Genomic DNA, 19,067 nt, shown 5'->3' on the forward strand with positions numbered 1-19,067 from the left:
GAACTGTTGTGTTAATTGGTGTGCTGTGTCTTCAACTGAAATCTTCTCTTGACATATTCAGTATAACAAATAGCACATTTTTAACGTATCAAATGCTTTCTACTGCAAAGAGGCCACAAAGCCAATTTCTTTGAAAGGGAATCTAATAAATGGCGTTTGCAGCTCTTAGAGTGTTGAGGGTGTCTGCTGTCAGGGGTTGCTGAACTGTCCATATTTGGTCATACTGTATTTCTCCCCCGATAACCACGCACCACAGTTCCTTTTATAGGCGCCTCTGTCCTGCTCTGTTTGTTTCACATTTTCGCTCCTTTTCACAGTAGTAAATCTACTCAAAACCACATATTCCTGTTCCTCTTGAACCTATGGAAAACATGCCTGATTTGGGATGCAGTGAGTCTTTTTTGTCTTTCTTTTCTGGAGAGCTGAGATAACCTTGGGCCAGGTCCCTACTGGTGCCTTGAGTAGACACAAATACAGACAGACAGACAGACACACACACACACACACTCACTCACACACACAAACACATATCCCTGATAAAGTAGTTGCCTCATAAAAGCTGTCTCCCTTCTCTCCCTTCCCTTTGTAATCTCTGCTTGCTCTTTTGGACAGTAAGATTTTTTGGTCTTGAAAAGACACTAAGCTCTGTTTTTTTCTCCTACTATAGACAACTTTGCTTGGAACTTTGAGCCAATAACGTAGTCAAAAGTTTAGATTTTTCTCCTCTTTGATTTTCTTACTTACCTCCCAAAGTCATCACTTATGAGGAAGGAAAAACAGCAAGACATCTAGTGTTGAGTTGCAGAGAATTTGGGTAGATCATTGTGTTGTGTTTTCTTATAGACAGTACACTGTGCGTTATCGAGAGAAGGGGGAATTGGCCAGGTGGGATTATAAGCAGATCGCTAACAGGCGTGTGCTGATTGAGAACCTGATTCCAGACACCGTGTACGAATTTGCAGTCCGTATTTCACAGGGTGAAAGAGATGGCAAATGGAGTACGTCAGTCTTCCAAAGAACACCAGAATCTGGTCTGTATTTGAAATGGCCTTTGAATTTTCAATTTGGGAATTACACCCAAAATAAGATTTAAAGACAATGTAAGATGCCAATAGTGACAAAGGCCAGCATGGGCATTTTTGAAAGTCACGTTAACCCTAAATTTTGGTAGTTTCTATGCATGCATGCAGAGAAGTTAAGAAACTGTTTTTTGGGTCCATGTTTTACCGTTTGTTGGCCTTTTCCACTAGCATGTTGTTCATGTTGTTCTGACAGTGGAGCACATTAAATCCCAGTATGTAGCATGCATCAGTCACCATTGTATGCATGAATGCCCCGGGTGATGGATGGCCCTTGCATGTAGGAGAGCCTCTGCTTTCCTGAGGCTGAGGTTGCATTTGATTCTGGGAAAAATTTTGGTCTGTATCCAAGGCTACCATTCTTTTCTCCTAAACTATGTGTTTCAAAGTTTTATTAAGAAGAAGTTAGAACTGGATCTTAATCTTCTTTGTATATGTCAATATTTGGCAATGAAAGAAATTCTGAATTACTAAGACCATTTCCCTAGATATGTCTAAACTCACTAAATGAACTGGTTATAGTGACATAAATCACTATATTACACAAAGAACCAGTGTGGAATTTTCTCAGGTATAATAAAAATTAACACAGTAGCTCTTCAATTAAAAAAATGTGTACCTAGAGACCACGTGATATTTGCATCTAGAATGTCCACTAAGGCATTTAAAAATGTTTCTTTCCTTGTCATTTTGTAGCCCCTACCACAGCTCCTGAAAACTTGAACGTCTGGCCAGTCAATGGCAAACCTACAGTTGTCGCTGCATCTTGGGATGCGCTACCAGAGACTGAGGGGAAAGTGAAAGGTAGGAATCTCACTCCCTAAACTGTAAGATGCATTGATTCTGATGAACATGGCCTCTGCTTATGGCTTTGCTGACTGAAAAAGAAATAGGGAAGCAACATATGTCTAAGAGGTGCTCACCCAAGGGACGAGGATATTTCATGCAATATTTTCCTTGCCCAAGATCCAAGCAGTCATGAAAGTGACTGTTCTTTTCATCCTCCTGTGAATGCTTTTTGCTGTTGCTGTTGGGAAGGATGTTTTTCATTTCATGGGTGTGACAACATAACCTTTTCACATCTGAACATCATCCTGGCTTCCATGCTATGGGTCTTTTCATTGTGCTAGGAAGATCACGAAAGCAGGTGTCAGCAGGAATCCTGCAGAGCGATCAGCATTTTTCATGGGACCATAAATACATTTAATGGGTTTGAAAAACTCAAGTAATAATTGCTGGAAAATGGATTTATTCCCTATTTGTCACCATTTGTTTATGTATTTACTGATGTCAAGGAAAACATAACACCAAAATAGCAAAAAAACTAGATATTTTAAAGAACAAAAATAGAGTAAAACATTCACAACAAGTTAAATTTTAAAATAGTCTGTTGAGAATACTAAATAAACACAAAAATCTTTTATTTTTAATGTAAGAGCATTTAAGAACCTTTCAGAATCTGTTTGGAGACATTTTAAAGAGACATACTGAAGTTTTTCCTGGCACTGCCTATGCAAATGTACTCTAAAGGTAGGAAGGAATGGAGGTTTTGTTCAAGAAATAAATAATTTTTATTGTTATTAGATTTGAGGGGCAACTTTAAGTCTAATATGTCCCGAGACTATAAAATGTTTGTGTAAGCTTAAAGAAATCCAGAAAATTACTACTAGTCTCCTTTGAGAATTTCTTAATTGAAAAAATTGAATAATTCTCTTTTATATTTGTCCAAAAGTTATGTTTGCTGACATGTAGGATGTCTTTTCTTGGAATAATAGAAGTTAAGGAAGGTCGATGTGGAACTGTGTATTTTCTATACTTAATGCTTTTTCACTTTTCGTTTTTTTTTTTTAAGAATAGATTGTACTATTCTTCTTTCTCTTTTTTTTTTTGGCCATTGGAATAAATCCACAACAAGAGAAAAATATTAATTTGGTCCCTTTAAATCAGGGGTGCCCAATCTTTTGGCTTCTCTGGGCCACACTGGAAGAAGAATTGTCTTGGGCCATGCATAAAATACACTAACACTAACCACAGCTGATGAGCTTTAAAAAAAAGGTCCATGCATAAATCTCGTAATATTTTAAGAAAGTTTATGAATCTGCGTTGGGCTGCATTCAAAGCTGTCCTGGGCTGCTTGCAGCCTGTGGGCCACGGGTTGAACAAGCTTGCTTTAAATCATTCTTTTTACCACAATTTGAACTTTAACTCCCTCTGTATTAAGTATTATGCTGCTGAGAAAACCTCTGAAAATTGAATAAAGACTTTTTTTGCTAACTACTTTTTGTTAGTTAAAAAATGAAAAGGTAATTATTGCACCTCTAGTGACTTTATTCCCATGCTACTTATGTACTCTTCCTCTCTCCCTCATCTGGGTTGATACTTACAGTTCCTTGGCGAAAGAAGTGCCATGGTAGTCAATTAAATATTGCAGAAATAATAACAGCTACTGAGTTTTTATGTCCAAAAGAACTCGTGTATCTTAAGTCTGCTTAGGTTGTTTTTGTAAGGGTGTAGTGGTGAGATTAAAATTAATAATTACACTGGGGCATTTTCTGTGTACAAGAAATATAAAACATAATAGAAGAATATACTTTGACAAGGCTAAATTTATTCTCCAGATGGGTTTATTTTAAAATTTGAATCACAAATTTTTATAGACAATGGGTTCTCTTAATTCTTACTTTTGACCACCACAAATGACAAGTTTGTTGATTTTCAATGAGAAATGAATGCTGTGTTTTTTTCCAGACAAATGCTGCAAAAGCATTTTTGGTTGAAACTTTTTTTTTTTTTTAAATAAATGTACTTTTTAAAGATTGGAGCTAAGGGAAAAGAAAAGATCATCCGTGCTCCTGATAATTCTTGACTTTTCTGTGATTAAAGTTATTTTTCCTTGCTCCTACTCATTTCTTTTTCTTTTTCTCTTTTTTTTTTTTTGAGACATAGCCTCACTTCATCGCCCAGGCTGGAGTGCAGTGTGCAATCTTGGCTCACTGCAACCTCTGCCTCCGGGGTCCAAGTGATTCTCCTGCCTCAGCCTCTCGAGTAGCTGGGACCGCAGGCACACACCACAATCACTGGCTAATTTTTGTGTCTTTACTAGAGACGAGGGTTTCACCCTGCTGGCCAGGGTGGTCTCAAACTTCTGACCTCAAGTCATCTGCCCACCTTAGCCTCCCAAAGTGCTGGGATTACAGGCGCTCACGCCCGGCCCCTACTCATATTAATTTGATGTTTTGTAAATCTTGGGTTCACTGAGAGGAAAATAGGCATGAGAGTTTTTAGTTGAAGGTGAAAATTATTTTTTAAAATATTATTCCCTTATGTTATAACATTTCCATGTGAGCATAGACATATTTTAGTTCCTTGAACTGAATTTGCTATGGTTTTCCAAATTCAGGGCTATTATATGACTATAGAGTGAGCCAATTAAAGATGGAAACATGAGCTATCACATAAATCTATTACTTAGCAACTTTTCTTCACAGCTTTAAAATACTGTGAAATATCTTTATCATCATATACTGAGAACTTTTATAATTCCTACAATAATGAAATTATACTTCAAATATGGAGTTTTTCTGGCTAAATATGCTAATAAAAATAACCGAGGTTAATAAAGTAAAACTCTTGAAGATGTCAGATGCTATTCAGGATCCATTCCTAGCAGTTGTCATTTCTTTTTCCTTAGTTTATTCTATCAGGACATATCAATCATAGCAAATTAGTAAATAAATACAATTTTAGAAACCCAACGGTGTGTAAATTTGGGGGGAATTGTATGAAGACTGGCCTCCTGGCTTTCATATGTTTAATTTGCTTAAAACAGTGAAGTGTCAGCTAATTAAATACATAGCCCTGTCTGGTTGCCCGAATGAATGTGAGTTCACCTTCTGCTGTGTCTTTGTGCTCCAGCTGGTGACTTGGCGTGCATTGCTAGTGTACTAATTTTAGTAATGCACGTTCTAATTCGTCCTGCCCATACAGTCTGTCTGCTGGACACAGGACTGTTTTCAGTTTCCTCCTTCCAACCATCTGCCAAATCATTTCAGAATACATTCTTTCATACGCCCCGGCTCTCAAACCATTTGGAGCAAAGTCCCTCACCTATCCTGGAGACACTACTTCTGCCTTGGTGGATGGTCTGCAGCCTGGGGAACGCTATCTTTTCAAAATCCGGGCCGCAAACAGGAGAGGCCTGGGACCTCACTCCAAAGCCTTCATTGTCGCTATGCCAACAAGTAAGCATTATGTGTCTGTGGCTGTCTTCTCTCTCTCTTCATTCCTGCTGTTTGTTTTGTGTTCCTTTGAATCATGCGCTTGAGTTTGGAACTGCTCAGCAGATGATTTTTCCAGGCTAAGTTGCATATTGATTTTTAAAATATTTTTGTGTTTCCTTTAGAAATTAGTCTTCTCAAAGATTAAAATGTTATTGATTATTGATAACATTATTATTTCAGTATTATTAATGTATTAATTATATGATTAATCTGACATCATTATTTAATTTTAGGCTTGTGGTGACAGGGAAAGAACATTTTTACAAATGGTAATGTGATATTTTTCATTGTCAGCTCTCTTCAATTTCTATGTAGCTTTAAAAATGTTTAGTTTGCAAAAGCAGAAAGGACAGGAGATGGGTGAGGGTTAAAAAAATTACCCACTGGGTATAATATTCACTTGCTGGGAGATGGGTTCACTAGAAGCCCAAGATTCACCACGATGCAATATATTCATGTAACAAACCTGCACATGCAATGCCTGAATCTAAAATTTTAAACAAGTAACATTTAAAAATAAGATAAAAGTAAAATTTTTGGTTTGTATTCCATTATTTAGGAATGCAGCTGTACGCAGAAGGATTTCAGTTGTCTAGCTTACCTGATCAATATCCAAACCAAACAGGTTAATAAAGATCCACAGCTGGAGGGGAGCGTTTTTGGACCGTGTCTTCTTTTCTACCTCCTCACATTTATGCTGGATATTGGCAGCTTTTCCTTCATTATGTGCTATGAAGACCCATGGTAGACTGCAATATTAGACAATTTTGTCATGGAAAAATCTGTGAGATGGATGACATTTGCCCCTCCGGCGCTCTCACTGCAATACAGGTTCCTCCCCCCTATAGAACCTCTTCCCTCAGTCAGTCTGCTCTGAAGACAGGGTGCTTATAGTACATTTAACATAATGTTTGCCTATCCCAGGAGTTTTTTTATTTTAAGCCTTATTTTAGAATTATAAATGTGTCCACTATTAATGGAATTTTAAAAAAGATGGAGGAAGCAGGTAAGGACATGCTATGGGAAGAGGGAACTTTTTGTAATGCCTTAAAAATTACAAATTGGTTGCTCGTCACACATTCCCCATCACTTTGAGTATAGATTATTCAGCAGTTTGCACCAGGTGTATTCGTGTTTCTTGTCTATTAAGGACAGCTGTAATGCATTTGTAATACACCGACAATTAGTTTTATTAAGAAAATCCTATATAAGATTTTGCATTTATAAAATAAATGAGTTACTTCAAAGTACTCATTTCAGAATTTCTTCAAATAGTAAGATGTGGCATAACCTGGTTCAATAGATAGAGATTAAATTAACTTATATTTTCTAGGACTATATTTGTTACTTAAAGCAAAATATAAGTTTTAAAAAGAATGCTATCATTGAGAAAACACGTTTCCAGTGTTCTAAGGAATTAAAAGTTAGTCATTATAACTATGATTTGAAATGCCTCCATATGCTGTTTTTAATACTGTGTCTCACCTCCGCTTTCGCTTTTGAGTTTCTTCTTTGACAGGCAATTCTTTAAAATCTGTTGCAGCCAGTAAGGCGGATGTTCAGCAGAACACGGAGGACAATGGGAAACCCGAAAAACCTGAGCCTTCCTCACCTTCTCCCAGAGCTCCTGCTTCCTCCCAACACCCCTCTGGGCCTGCTTCTCCCCAGGGGAGAAATGCCAAGGACCTTCTTCTTGACTTGAAGAACAAAATATTGGCTAATGGTGGGGCGCCCCGAAAACCCCAGCTTCGCGCCAAGAAGGCAGAGGAGCTGGATCTTCAGTCGACAGAAGTCACCGGGGAGGAGGAGCTGGGTTCCCGGGAGGACTCGCCCGTGTCACCCTCGGACACCCAAGACCAGAAACGGACCCCGAGGCCTCCAAGTAGACACGGCCACTCGGTGGTTGCTCCCGGCAGGACTGCAGTGAGGGCCCGGATGCCAGCGCTGCCCCGAAGGGAAAGCGTAGATAAGCCTGGCTTTTCCCTGGCCACGCAGCCCCGCCCAGGGGCGCCCCCCTCGGCTTCGGCCTCTCCTGCCCACCACGCGTCCACCCAGGGCACCTCTCACCGTCCTTCCCTGCCTGCCAGCTTGAATGACAACGACTTGGTGGACTCAGACGAAGACCAGCGCGCTGTGGGCTCCCTCCACCCCAAGGGCGCCTTCGCCCAGCCCCGGCCAGCCCTGTCCCCCAGCCGCCAGTCCCCGTCCAGCGTTCTCCGCGACAGAAGCTCCGTGCGCCCCGGTGCAAAGCCGGCCTCGCCGGCGCGGAGGACCCCCCATTCAGGGGCCGCAGAGGAAGATTCCAGTGCCTCAGCCCCACCCTCAAGACTTTCTCCACCCCATGGGGGATCATCTCGGCTGCTGCCCACCCAGCCACACCTGGGCCCTCCACTCTCCAGGGGCGGGAAGGATGGTGAGGACGCCCCAGCCACCAACTCCAATGCGCCATCACGGTCCACCATGTCCTCCTCCGTCTCTTCTCGTCTCTTGTCCAGGACGCAGGTCTCTGAGGGAGCGGAGGCTTCTGATGGTGAAAGCGACGGTGATGGCGATAGGGAAGACGGCGGAAGGCAGGCGGAGGCCACGGCCCAGACGCTGCGGGCCCGGCCTGCCTCTGGACACTTCCATTTGCTCAGACACAAGCCCTTTGCTGCCAACGGGAGGTCTCCAAGCAGGTTCGGCATCGGGCGGGGACCTCGGCTGCAGCCCTCCAGCTCCCCACAGTCCACTGTGCCCTCCCGAGCCCACCCCAGGGTTCCCTCTCACCCGGATTCCCACCCTAGGCTTAGCTCAGGTGTCCATGGAGACGAGGAGGATGAGAAGCCGCTTCCTGCCACCGTTGTCAATGACCACGTGCCTTCCTCCTCCAGGCAGCCATTCTCCCGGGGCTGGGAGGCCTTAAGGAGAAGCCCGCAGAGAGGGGCCAGCCTGCTTCGGAAGGAACCCATCCCAGAGAACCCTAAATCCACAGGGGCAGATGCACATCCTCAGGGCAAATACTCCTCCCTGGCCTCCAAGGCTCAGGACGTTCAACAGAGCACAGACGCGGACACGGAGGGTCATTCTCCCAAAGCACAGCCGGGGTCCACAGACCGCCGCGCGTCCCCTGCTCGTCCTCCCGCAGCACGGTCACAGCACCATCCCAGTGTTCCCAGAAGGATGACACCCGGCCGGGCCCCAGAACAGCAGCCCCCTCCTCCCGTCGCCACGTCCCAGCACCAGCCGGGACCCCAGAGCAGAGACGCGGGGCGGTCACCTTCCCAGCCCAGGCTCTCACTGACCCAGGCCGGGCGGCCCCGCCCCACGTCGCAGGGCGGCTCCCACTCCTCCTCGGACCTTTACACGGCGAGCTCTAGAGGGATGCTCCCCACGGCCCTCCAGAACCAGGACGAGGATGCCCAGGGCAGCTACGACGACGACAGCACAGAAGTCGAGGCCCAGGATGTGCGGGCCCCCGCGCACGCCCCGCGCGCCAAGGAGGCAGCTGCGTCCCTTCCCAAGCACCAGCAGGTGGAGTCTACCACAGGCGCAGGGGCAGGTGGCGACCACAGGTCCCAGCGCGGACATGCGGGCTCCCCCGCCAGGCCCAGCCGACCCGGCGGCCCCCAGTCCCGCGCTCGGGTCCCCAGCAGGGCAGCGCCCGGGAAGTCGGAGCCTCCTTCCAAGCGGCCCCTGTCCTCCAAGTCCCAGCAGTCCGTCTCAGCCGAAGACGAGGAGGAGGAGGACGCGGGGTTTTTTAAAGGCGGGAAGGAAGACCTTCTGTCTTCCTCTGTGCCAAAGTGGCCCTCGTTCTCCACTCCCAGGGGCGGCAAAGACGCCGATGGGAGCCTCGCCAAGGACGAGAGGGAGCCTGCCATCGCGCTTGCCCCTCGCGGAGGGAGCCTGGCTCCTGTGAAGCGACCTCTCCCCCCACCTCCAGGCAGCTCCCCCAGGGCCTCCCACCTCCCTTCCCGACCGCCGCCTCGCAGCGCTGCCACCGTGAGCCCCGTCGCGGGCACCCACCCCTGGCCGCGGTACACCACGCGCGCCCCGCCTGGCCACTCCTCCACCACCCCGATGCTGTCCTTGCGCCAGAGGATGATGCATGCCAGATTCCGTAACCCTCTCTCCCGACAGCCTGCCAGACCCCCTTACAGACAAGGTAGTTTATTTTTTCAAAGGGTCTTTCTTTAAGGTGTTCAGTGGTGTTCATGGCAATGCCCAAGAAGTTTTTTATTCTATTTTATTTAGCACCTACTATGTCCAAGCACTGTGTTAAGAGCTTTGCACATGTGACATAATTTCATTCTCTGAACGGTCCATAGGGTTTGCATTGTTATCCCTGTTTTCCGGAAGCAGAAGCTGCGGCTCAGGATCTGAGGGGCTTGCCCTAAGGCAGACAGCTCAGAGCTGCCATTCCAATCCCAGATGGTCTAATTTCACAGCCATTACTAACTCACATTGCCTCTAATTCCACAGTCATTTCACTGTCCTACATTGCCTCTTTGAATCCCTTGGCATACACTCTTAACCTGTGAAAATGTGTCACAAGCATGATGCCCAGCTCAGGTTCTTCTTAGTTGTTCATGTGCCGCCATGCGTTTAAGGGATCCATAGTAGCTGGTTAGATACATATGTAGGCTTATCTTGTTCTTGTTCTTATCTTGTTCTCATCTTCTGCATGCAAAACTCTCAACCAAACAAACCCTGAGACAAACTCAAATATCTTGGGTATGAATTGCTCAGACAGTGCAATTAGTGAATGTTGTCTAAAACCTCCAGAAAATGCATGTCACAAAGAGGAGTTACAGGCAGATGTGTGCTTTGTATTTCTATAACAGAGGGTTGAACGAAGTCAGCTATGAACTGGAGTTTATGTCCAGGGTGGGGTCTGAGGTATTTACCATAAATTTGCATTCAGTTAAATGGTGCTTTAAACTCTCCTTGTGTGTAATTGGGGCTTTATAGAACATTCTTGAATGAATGTATTATTTTTTTTTTGAAGATCTGTACAATGCATTGTTATTTTAGCCCAATGTAAAGACATAGAACAATGCCCCATATCAAACTCAGTTTTCCACTAAGATTGACTGTTTTAATCAAACCTAGCACCCTGATAGTAGATGTAAAACTCAACATTCCCTTGTACATAGCAGGAACTCAATAAATATTTAATAAATAAATGAAGGAATGAGAGAAATAAGTGTCTGACCTGCAAGTAGCAGTCAGAAAGCCCAAGCACTTTGCTGAGCGGTCAATGCTGAACCAGAGCAGACTGCAGCTGGTGAGAAACATCTCCATGTGAGGCAGAGACAGACAGAAACAACAAGTGTAAGGGTGCTGCTGCATCTTCTTACTGTCTGAGCAAATACTTCTCAAGCAGCCCCACAGCGTTCAGCAAGCTTTGAGACAGCATTGTGCACTTATACTTGGCATTGGTGATTGGGACCCGAGTCAGCTGTGAATAGCTGTGTTTAGTTTAACATCCCTAGAAAAGTGGGACAGCATCTAGTACATTTTAGACATAATTTTCTCTATCCTTCCAACCCTTCCTTCCTCCAACTTCCACGTGGCTAAAATAAAGCTACAGCTACTAAGGTCTTAAGTTTTCTATGGCAAATTTACTTATGCCACACACTCTCATTCCCACAGTATTGTCAGAAAGCTGTGACTTTACTGTATTCTTAACTGACATTCATATCTGTTATGGAGAAGTCATAATTTGAGACTATCATTATCTAATATATTTGAGCTATTGGTTTAAAATTCTGTTTAGAGCTTCTATTTGAAATGATGTGTTACTACTTATAGTTTGGTATGAAGCCAACTTCCCGGGCATGTTGAATTTACCAGGCTCTGTTATTTTTATTTTTGGTACTGTGTAGGTTATAATGGCAGACCAAATGTAGAAGGGAAAGTCCTTCCTGGTAGTAATGGAAAACCGAATGGACAGAGAATTATCAATGGCCCTCAAGGAACAAAGTGGGTAGGGTAAACTTCTTTACACATCCCCGTCGTTTTCATGCTGTTGAGAAGAGAAAAATGGTGGACATTGTGTAGTGATAAATGAAGTGGTCTTTGTTTGTTCTTCTTCTCTAGTTTTAACTACTTATATGTACTTGTATAGAGTTTCTTTTAATACTCAGAAAAATCTTTGGTTCTCCTGGTAACTAGCTTGTTTTCTTCTCATAGCCAAGATAAGGCATGGGCCTTTGTTTTTCATTTGCCTTGACTGGTTAGGAAGGTCAAATGAATGCATGGCCCAACCATAGTAATTATAGACCCAATGGATGGCCGTTCAAAGGAACTTATATTTTCCCTGTCCTGGTAGCTTCATTTTTTTTTTAGGTTTTGTTTATCGTTTGATTAAACATTACACATATTTTCTGTAAGTCATGTCAAATCCTTTCTCAAAGGACACAGGGTAAAAATAAACAAACAAAAAACCCTGAATGATACTGGAAATTTTTATTAGATCATCTTTTGAATCTTCCAACAAGTGTTGTACTAAAATTATATATTAGTACTTCATGTATGTCTAAACAGCTTTAATTGCTTGAGGTTAAGATAAATGTTTAGGAGGTTTTGGTGGGTTGAGGGTAGTAGAACACTTTACCATATTCAGGAATTAAAAGTACTTTTTCTAAGAATAAAAAAATTATTTATACTGTAATTCCCAATCAAAATTTCCCATTTATAATGATAAGGTTTAGGGAAATGTACTAAAAGACTATGACATTTTCAGTCATAGGTGATCTAAAGATGCATGTTATCATTGCTTAAAGGAAGAGAAATTAATAGTAGGAAGAATGCACATTGAAGCAAAATGCTATTGCAAATAATTTTGAATGGAAACAGCATGGGGTAGATTTCAAAATAGAGTTTACATAAATTTTATTTTAATGCCAAAACAATACCCACCGAAGTGGCTTGTTTGCAAAGCTTCCTCCAGTAGCCTGAGTGTCTAAAGCAGCGGCTCTCAAACTTAAGCCAGCTCAGGATCACTGAGAATTTTATCAAATACAAGTCTCAGGTAGGGCTGGGTGATTTGAGTATCTGACAAGTTCCTATGTGATGCTGAGGCTTCAGGTCCAGGACCATGCTTTGAGAACCACCAGCAAAGAGCACGAGCTTGTTCCTTAATAGAGATAATTATAGCTTTCTTCAAGTTTTACAGTTCCTTAGAATGTGACATTTTTTACATGCATACTATATTAGGCAATGTGATTACAAATTATATTGTTTTTGTTATAGCAACTTTGATTTTTAACATTAACAGCAAAATGGAAAGATTTTATGTCTTTAATATGCTAGCAATTCACATTCATTGCAAGAAGTTAAAACAATTTGTATTGAAATATATGAAACAGAAAATAAACATTCTTCACCCAAACTACTTCTCAAAGATAACCACTGTTAACCATTTGCGGTATAACCTTCCGTAATTTTTTTCTCTGCATCTTTAAGCTTATATATGCAAATGGATATATTTTTATTTTTGCAAAATAATCAGCCCTGTGATCTGAGTTCATATATATGTAGAATGTATGTAGAATTGTCGGCATAATATTCTACCATATGGATGGGCCACAAATTATTTAATCTCTCCCCTCAACTGAGAGACACATTGTTTCCTTCTTTCCAGCATTAGACACAATGCACTTAATGGTAAAAATATTTTGAGCATCTTTTGTGATTTGAGAAACTTAAAACAATTTACATGTTATATAGGTAAGCAATTATAATATGAAAGATGACTGTTTTGTACTTTTTTTTTCTTTTTTTTTTTGAGACGGAGTCTCGCTCTGTCGCCCAGGCTGGAGTGCAGTGGCGCGATCTCAGGTCACTGCAAGCTCTGCCTCTTGGGTTCACGCCATTCTCCTGCCTCAGCCTCCCGAGTAGCTGGGACTACAAGCGCCTGCCACCGCGCCTGGCTATTTTTTTTGTATTTTTAGTAGAGACGGGGTTTCACCATGGTCTCGATCTCCTGATCTCGTGTTCTGCCCGCCTCGGCCTCCCAAAGTGCTGGGATTATAGGAGTGAGTCACCGTGCCCGGCCTGTACTTTATTTTTTAAGACTTTATGAATGATATTGACAAAAAGAATGTCTTCTACTCACATTATGGTTTCCTTCTGGTGGAAGCTTCAGGGGTATGTACATATATAGTTGGACTAATGTGACCATTTCAAAATGTCCAATATATTCTTTAATTTATGTCATGGATTTAGGTTGTGGACCTTGATCGTGGGTTGGTATTGAATGCAGAAGGAAGGTACCTCCAAGATTCACACGGAAATCCTCTTCGGATTAAACTAGGAGGAGATGGTCGAACCATTGTGGGTAAGGGAGAATGGTTTTTAAAGAATAAAAGCCTACTGAATTAGCCATAGAATTACAGCTTCTATCTTCCTTGTCCCCCTCATTTATAATGATTGGTCATGGTTTAGTTACTTTTACCCACGTGAAAAGAAGAGCCTCCAAAGAGGCAGAACTTGGTGTTTCCCCCAGAGAGTGGTAGTTCCCTTCCTGCAGGCTGCACCCTCTAGAAAATGTGGCCCTTTACTTTGTTCTTAAATTTCAGAGGAGGGTTCCGCAAACTACAACCTGTAGGTTGTAGCCCGCTACCTATTTTTGTAAGACCCATGAGCTCAGAATAGTTTTTACATTTTTAAATGGTTGCCAGAAAAAAGAGTATTTTGTGGCATGATAATTATATGAAATGCACATTTCAGTGTCCATATGCAAAGTTTTATTAGAACACAATACACTCACTTAATTATGCGTTGTCTAACTCATTTTTTATGTGTTGTTTATGTATTGTCTGTCTTCTTTTTTGCACTCTAAAAGCTGATTGAGTAGTTGCAACAGAGACCATCTGGCCTATGAGGCTTAACATATCTGCTTCCTGGCCCTTTACAGAAGAAGTTTTCCACCTTTAACCCAAAGTAACACTTTTCCCCCTTAGGCATAGGAATGAGGCAAAGGAAAGTATTTCTTCCTTTGCCAGACACAAGAGTTATCTCAGGATCGTGGAGCATACTGATGCAACATTCATTTATCCCTTTGCCTTTTACTGATTAAAACACGATAATACATAAGCTTTGAGAAGACACTTATTGCTTGCTTTTTGTTTTCTCTAGATTGCTTCACCTTGTTGCATAGCTATTGGTTGATTTTGTTTCAGATCTGGAAGGGACCCCCGTGGTGAGTCCTGACGGCCTCCCACTCTTTGGGCAGGGGCGACATGGCACACCTCTGGCCAGTGCCCAAGATAAGCCAATTTTGAGTCTTGGAGGAAAGCCGCTGGTGGGGTTGGAGGTCATCAAAACAACCACCCATCCCCCTACCACTACCACGTGGCCCACCACTACTACGACGCCCCTGCCTACCACTACAACCCCGCGGCCCACCACTGCCACCACCCGCCGCACGACCACCACCCGCCGCACGACCACCAGGCGTCCAACAACCACAATCCGAACCACTACGCGGACAACCACCACCACCACCACCCCCAAACCCACCACTCCCATCCCCACCTGTCCCCCTGGGACCTTGGAACGGCACGACGATGATGGCAACCTGATAATGAGCTCCAATGGGATCCCAGAGTGCTACGCTGAAGAAGGTAACTGGCTTTGTTCTAATGCTAACCGCTTACCAGGCACACTAGCACGCTGCAGCTCAGAGCAGGGTGGCAGAGCCTGCAGGGAGGGGATGAGCACCGTGCACAGCAAAGCAGCAACTCGATGCATTTTTGGTCCCAGCAGGTTTGTTTGACAGTACCATGCCACATTTAAGGTTGGAAGACTTAGCAAATAAAAATATTGCATGGGGCATATTTACATGAAAAAATTATTTCCTGTTCACTTAAAGTCAGATTTAACTGGGCATCTTGTGTTTACCTGGCAATGCTTTTCACAACCCAAGTCAAGAATTTAGCTGAAACTTGTGACATAATTTGTTTGGACTTGCATTTCCCAAAGTGTGTTCCAATGGATATTGTAGATTAGTGGTTGTAATATATATGTATATACTTAAAAGGTTCTGTGATTAGCTATGTGATTTAAACAAGGTTGGATAAATTTCTTACTGTTGTAACACTTAGATCACTGAATAGTCTTGTTGAGAATCTCCAAGAAAAGGAATGTTTCCCCAGCATGTTCGGCAGCTGAGCACTTTTTTGATCAGCCCTCCTTTGGAGAATGCCAGTCCTTAGGTAGCTGGGCTTCCTGTGGGAGTGTGGGCTTTCCACTGGGTAAGAATACGCCATTTTCCCTTCTCTGCTGATCTGCACTGTCCTGCTGCCCCTGATGTAAGTCTGTCTTCCTTCTGAAAATGGCTTGTTCTCCCTGAAGAGCAGGGGCTAGGACACCTTTATCCAGGTCATCGTGGAGACTGTATATCAATATATCTCCATTCTTTCTGCTCAGTCCCCTGCTCAAGCTTCTTTGGAAGAAGTCATTCTAGATTTGCATCAGGTGTGGAGGAGATAGATTCATCTTCTTTCCCTCAGTTTGAAATGAATTGCAATGTCAATTATAAAGCTTAAGTCTTTTTAAACCAAGGCAGAGTGAAGATGTTTCCTTTCAGGAATCAAGCTGGAATTCTTATGCAACGTTATTGACTATGATAAGCCCAATCAGTTTGAACATGAATACTGTACCCAAAATGGGAATTCTGTTGGAAGTTAGTCTTTCTGTGAAAAAGTTACAAATAAACAGGAAAACTTGACACATCTAAAAAATTCACACCAAAAAAACATGGAAACACATACAGAGGGAGAGGAACAATGGGAAGAAAGTTTCTAGTCTGTCCATTGACCCAGTGAGTATAAATTTGAATTTACCTTTGAATTTCTAGTATTGACGTCTTACTTTTGCATGCATTAATGTGTTTAATTTTAAAGGCTGAAATATAATTAAAACATAATTACTTAATAATTGGTTGTAAACAAAAATGACTATTTTGGATTTGATTTTCATTACGGTTGCTATTATTTCACATTTTATTTTGTCTGCTTTTATTTAGGCCTTCTAAAATGTTCTCTTCATTTACCTTATATTTTTGGACTTTTATTTGGCATGAAAGTCAATATTTTTCCTGGCATTTTTGCCTCTTATTTTCTTTGCAAATCATGACATATATACATTCACTCCTGTCCAGTCTCCTGATTCCCTAGTCCAGGCTAAAGAATAATTTTCCTCTGGACAGCCTTTGAAAATAAGTGCAAATCAATACAAAGTCTTAGGGAAAAGTTAAATGTGGGGACAGTAACGTATCATCCTCATGTCACATTTTAATGCACTATAATTTGTTAGTTTGAAAAGACTTCCATATGACCTTTCTTATTTCTACTGTTTCACTAACAACTTCATTAAACATTTTCTTCTTTATTAACTGTAATCATAGTTATTTTTATCTTTTAATCTTTTTAAACCACTTTCTTGATGTATGCATAGAAAAAGTTCTGCATATTTAATCCATACACGTTGATGAGTTTGGGATAAGAATACACTCACAAAATCATCATCCCGCTAATGCCACAGACACATCCATCACCTCCCAAAGTTCCCTCCCGCTCCCACTCCTTTATTGTTAGTATTCTTCTTTTTTCTTTCTTTATGGTAAGAGCACTCACCATGAAAGTAGTCTTTTTTTGTGATAAGAAATTAAATTTTTACTATTACAAAGATACATGCACATGTATGTTCATTGCAGCACTATTCATAATAGCAAAGAGATGGAATCAACTCAAATGCCCATCAACGATAGACTAGATAAAGAAAATGTGGTCCGTATACACCATGGAATACTATGCAGCCATAAAAAGGAATGAGATTATTGCTTTGCAGGGACATGGATGGAGCTGGAAGCCATTATCCTCACCAAATTAACACAGGAACAGAAAACTAAACACCGCATGTTCTCACTTATAAGTGGGAGCTGAACAATGAGAACACATGGACACAGGGAGGGGAACAACATACAATGGGGCCTGTCAGAGGGTCAGATAGGAGAAGAGAGGGCATTGGGAAAAATAGCTAATGCATGCAGGGCTTAATACTTAGGTGATGGGTTGATCTGTCCAGCAAACCACCATGGCACATGTTTACCTGTGTAACAAAACTGCACATCCTGCACCTGTACCCCAGAACTTAAAAATAAAAATTAAAAACAGAAATTAAATTTTAAAAATGTATTAATACTAGCTCTGTTGAGATAAAATTCATATACTATAAAGTTAATTCTTCTGAAGTTAGTGGATGTTAATATATTTACAGTTGTGCAATGATCACCACTATTAGATTCCATAATATTTTCATCACCCCAGGAGAAACTCCGTACTCATTAGCAGTCAACCCTCATTCCTCCCTCCTCCCAACCCATGGAAACCACTAACGTACTTTCTGTCTCTATGGATTTACCTATTTGGGACATTTTGTATAAATGGAATCATGTCATATGTGGCTTTTTGGGTCTGGCTTCTTTCACTTAGCATAATTGTTTTCAAGATTCATTCACATTATAGAATACATCAGTACTTCCTTTTTTTTTATTCCATTGTATGGATATACAGCATTTTTTCCATTCATCAGTTAGTAGTCATTTGGGTTATTTCCACTTTTTGGTTATTGTGAATAATGCTGCCTTGAACATTTGTTTTGTTTGTTTGGTTTTGTTCTGCTTGATCTGACTTCTCTATTGGATAATAAACTCCTTGCAGTTGAGACAATGTCTTCTGCTTCATTTCTAATTCCTTGTGGTACCTAAGTATGTACCTTTGGATATTCAAGCAAGACCTTAAGGCATAGGTATTTTCCATGTCCTAAAAGCCAGTGCTCTTTTTTTTTTCAGGTTCTGTATCTACAGCAAATCTGATAATAGATGGTGTATATGGAATGTGATGAGCCAGATGAACATCTTCAAGAATTTGTAGCATGACCTTGTTAGAGGTTGCAGAAAAACATCAGTCATTATGGAAAACAGATCTTCCCCACCATAGCTGGGTCTCCAGATAGAAAATACTGAGAAATTCAAAAATTCATTTGAGCTGGACCAACTGTACAATGTGCAAATATCCCTGAGTTTCAAATGGCTGTCATTTACTTTCTGTCTCTAAACTTCTGCTGAGAATAATTTTTAAAAATATTTTTTAATATCTCTGGAGCAAAGGCCTTACTTCTTTGGTGACATTTTTCACTTATTTTTTTCATGGCTACTGGATAAACTACTGAAGAGAATCAACGACACAACTATGGTTGATGGCTGGCAACTATGTTTATGTGAAGAGGCTGAAGCTTTTCACATTGATGCTGAGTTGACTTGTAAAATATATAGTTTTACATAGTTCTGAATGGTTTAAAATGACATTCAGGTGGGCCAAAGTAAGGTGGTCAACTTTTTTTTTAAATTGTAAATATATTTCATTACATCTGGAAGTTATTTTTACTTGGAGCCAGGATGGTTCTATTTTAGAAAAATTATGCCTATGTTCATTTGGTCTTAAGAAAAAGAACACCAAAATCACCCAGTAGATTGTTTACTTAATGCCAGGGGACTTAACTGTCACTCATCTCAGGAAGTGAACTCATTTGGCAGTAAAAGCATCATTTCTGTGGCCTGCTGCATGCACTGGAGTATTTCAGCACCTCAAGGAGTTACCCATAACACCATAGTCCGTGAAGGAAATGATATACTTTTCCCTTTTCTTGTTCACTCTGGGAT

At 41.7% G+C, this 19,067-nt stretch overlaps 1 protein-coding gene across 1 annotated transcript in view; it reads left to right on the forward strand.

Moving 5' to 3' along the window:
• The window catches only part of FNDC1 (fibronectin type III domain containing 1), a 101,939-nt gene that overhangs the window by 55,530 nt on the left and 27,342 nt on the right, over positions 1 to 19,067 (forward strand). Inside the window, exons 8-14 of the mRNA XM_055268595.2 lie at positions 844 to 1,031; positions 1,776 to 1,883; positions 5,132 to 5,320; positions 6,903 to 9,500; positions 11,224 to 11,324; positions 13,568 to 13,679; positions 14,524 to 14,967. Coding sequence (XP_055124570.2) covers positions 844 to 1,031; positions 1,776 to 1,883; positions 5,132 to 5,320; positions 6,903 to 9,500; positions 11,224 to 11,324; positions 13,568 to 13,679; positions 14,524 to 14,967 — 3,740 coding nt within the window. The remainder of the gene's footprint in view (positions 1 to 843; positions 1,032 to 1,775; positions 1,884 to 5,131; positions 5,321 to 6,902; positions 9,501 to 11,223; positions 11,325 to 13,567; positions 13,680 to 14,523; positions 14,968 to 19,067) is intronic.

Source organism: Symphalangus syndactylus, chromosome 2, assembly GCF_028878055.3.
Source record: "Symphalangus syndactylus isolate Jambi chromosome 2, NHGRI_mSymSyn1-v2.1_pri, whole genome shotgun sequence".
Lineage (NCBI taxonomy): Eukaryota > Metazoa > Chordata > Mammalia > Primates > Hylobatidae > Symphalangus > Symphalangus syndactylus.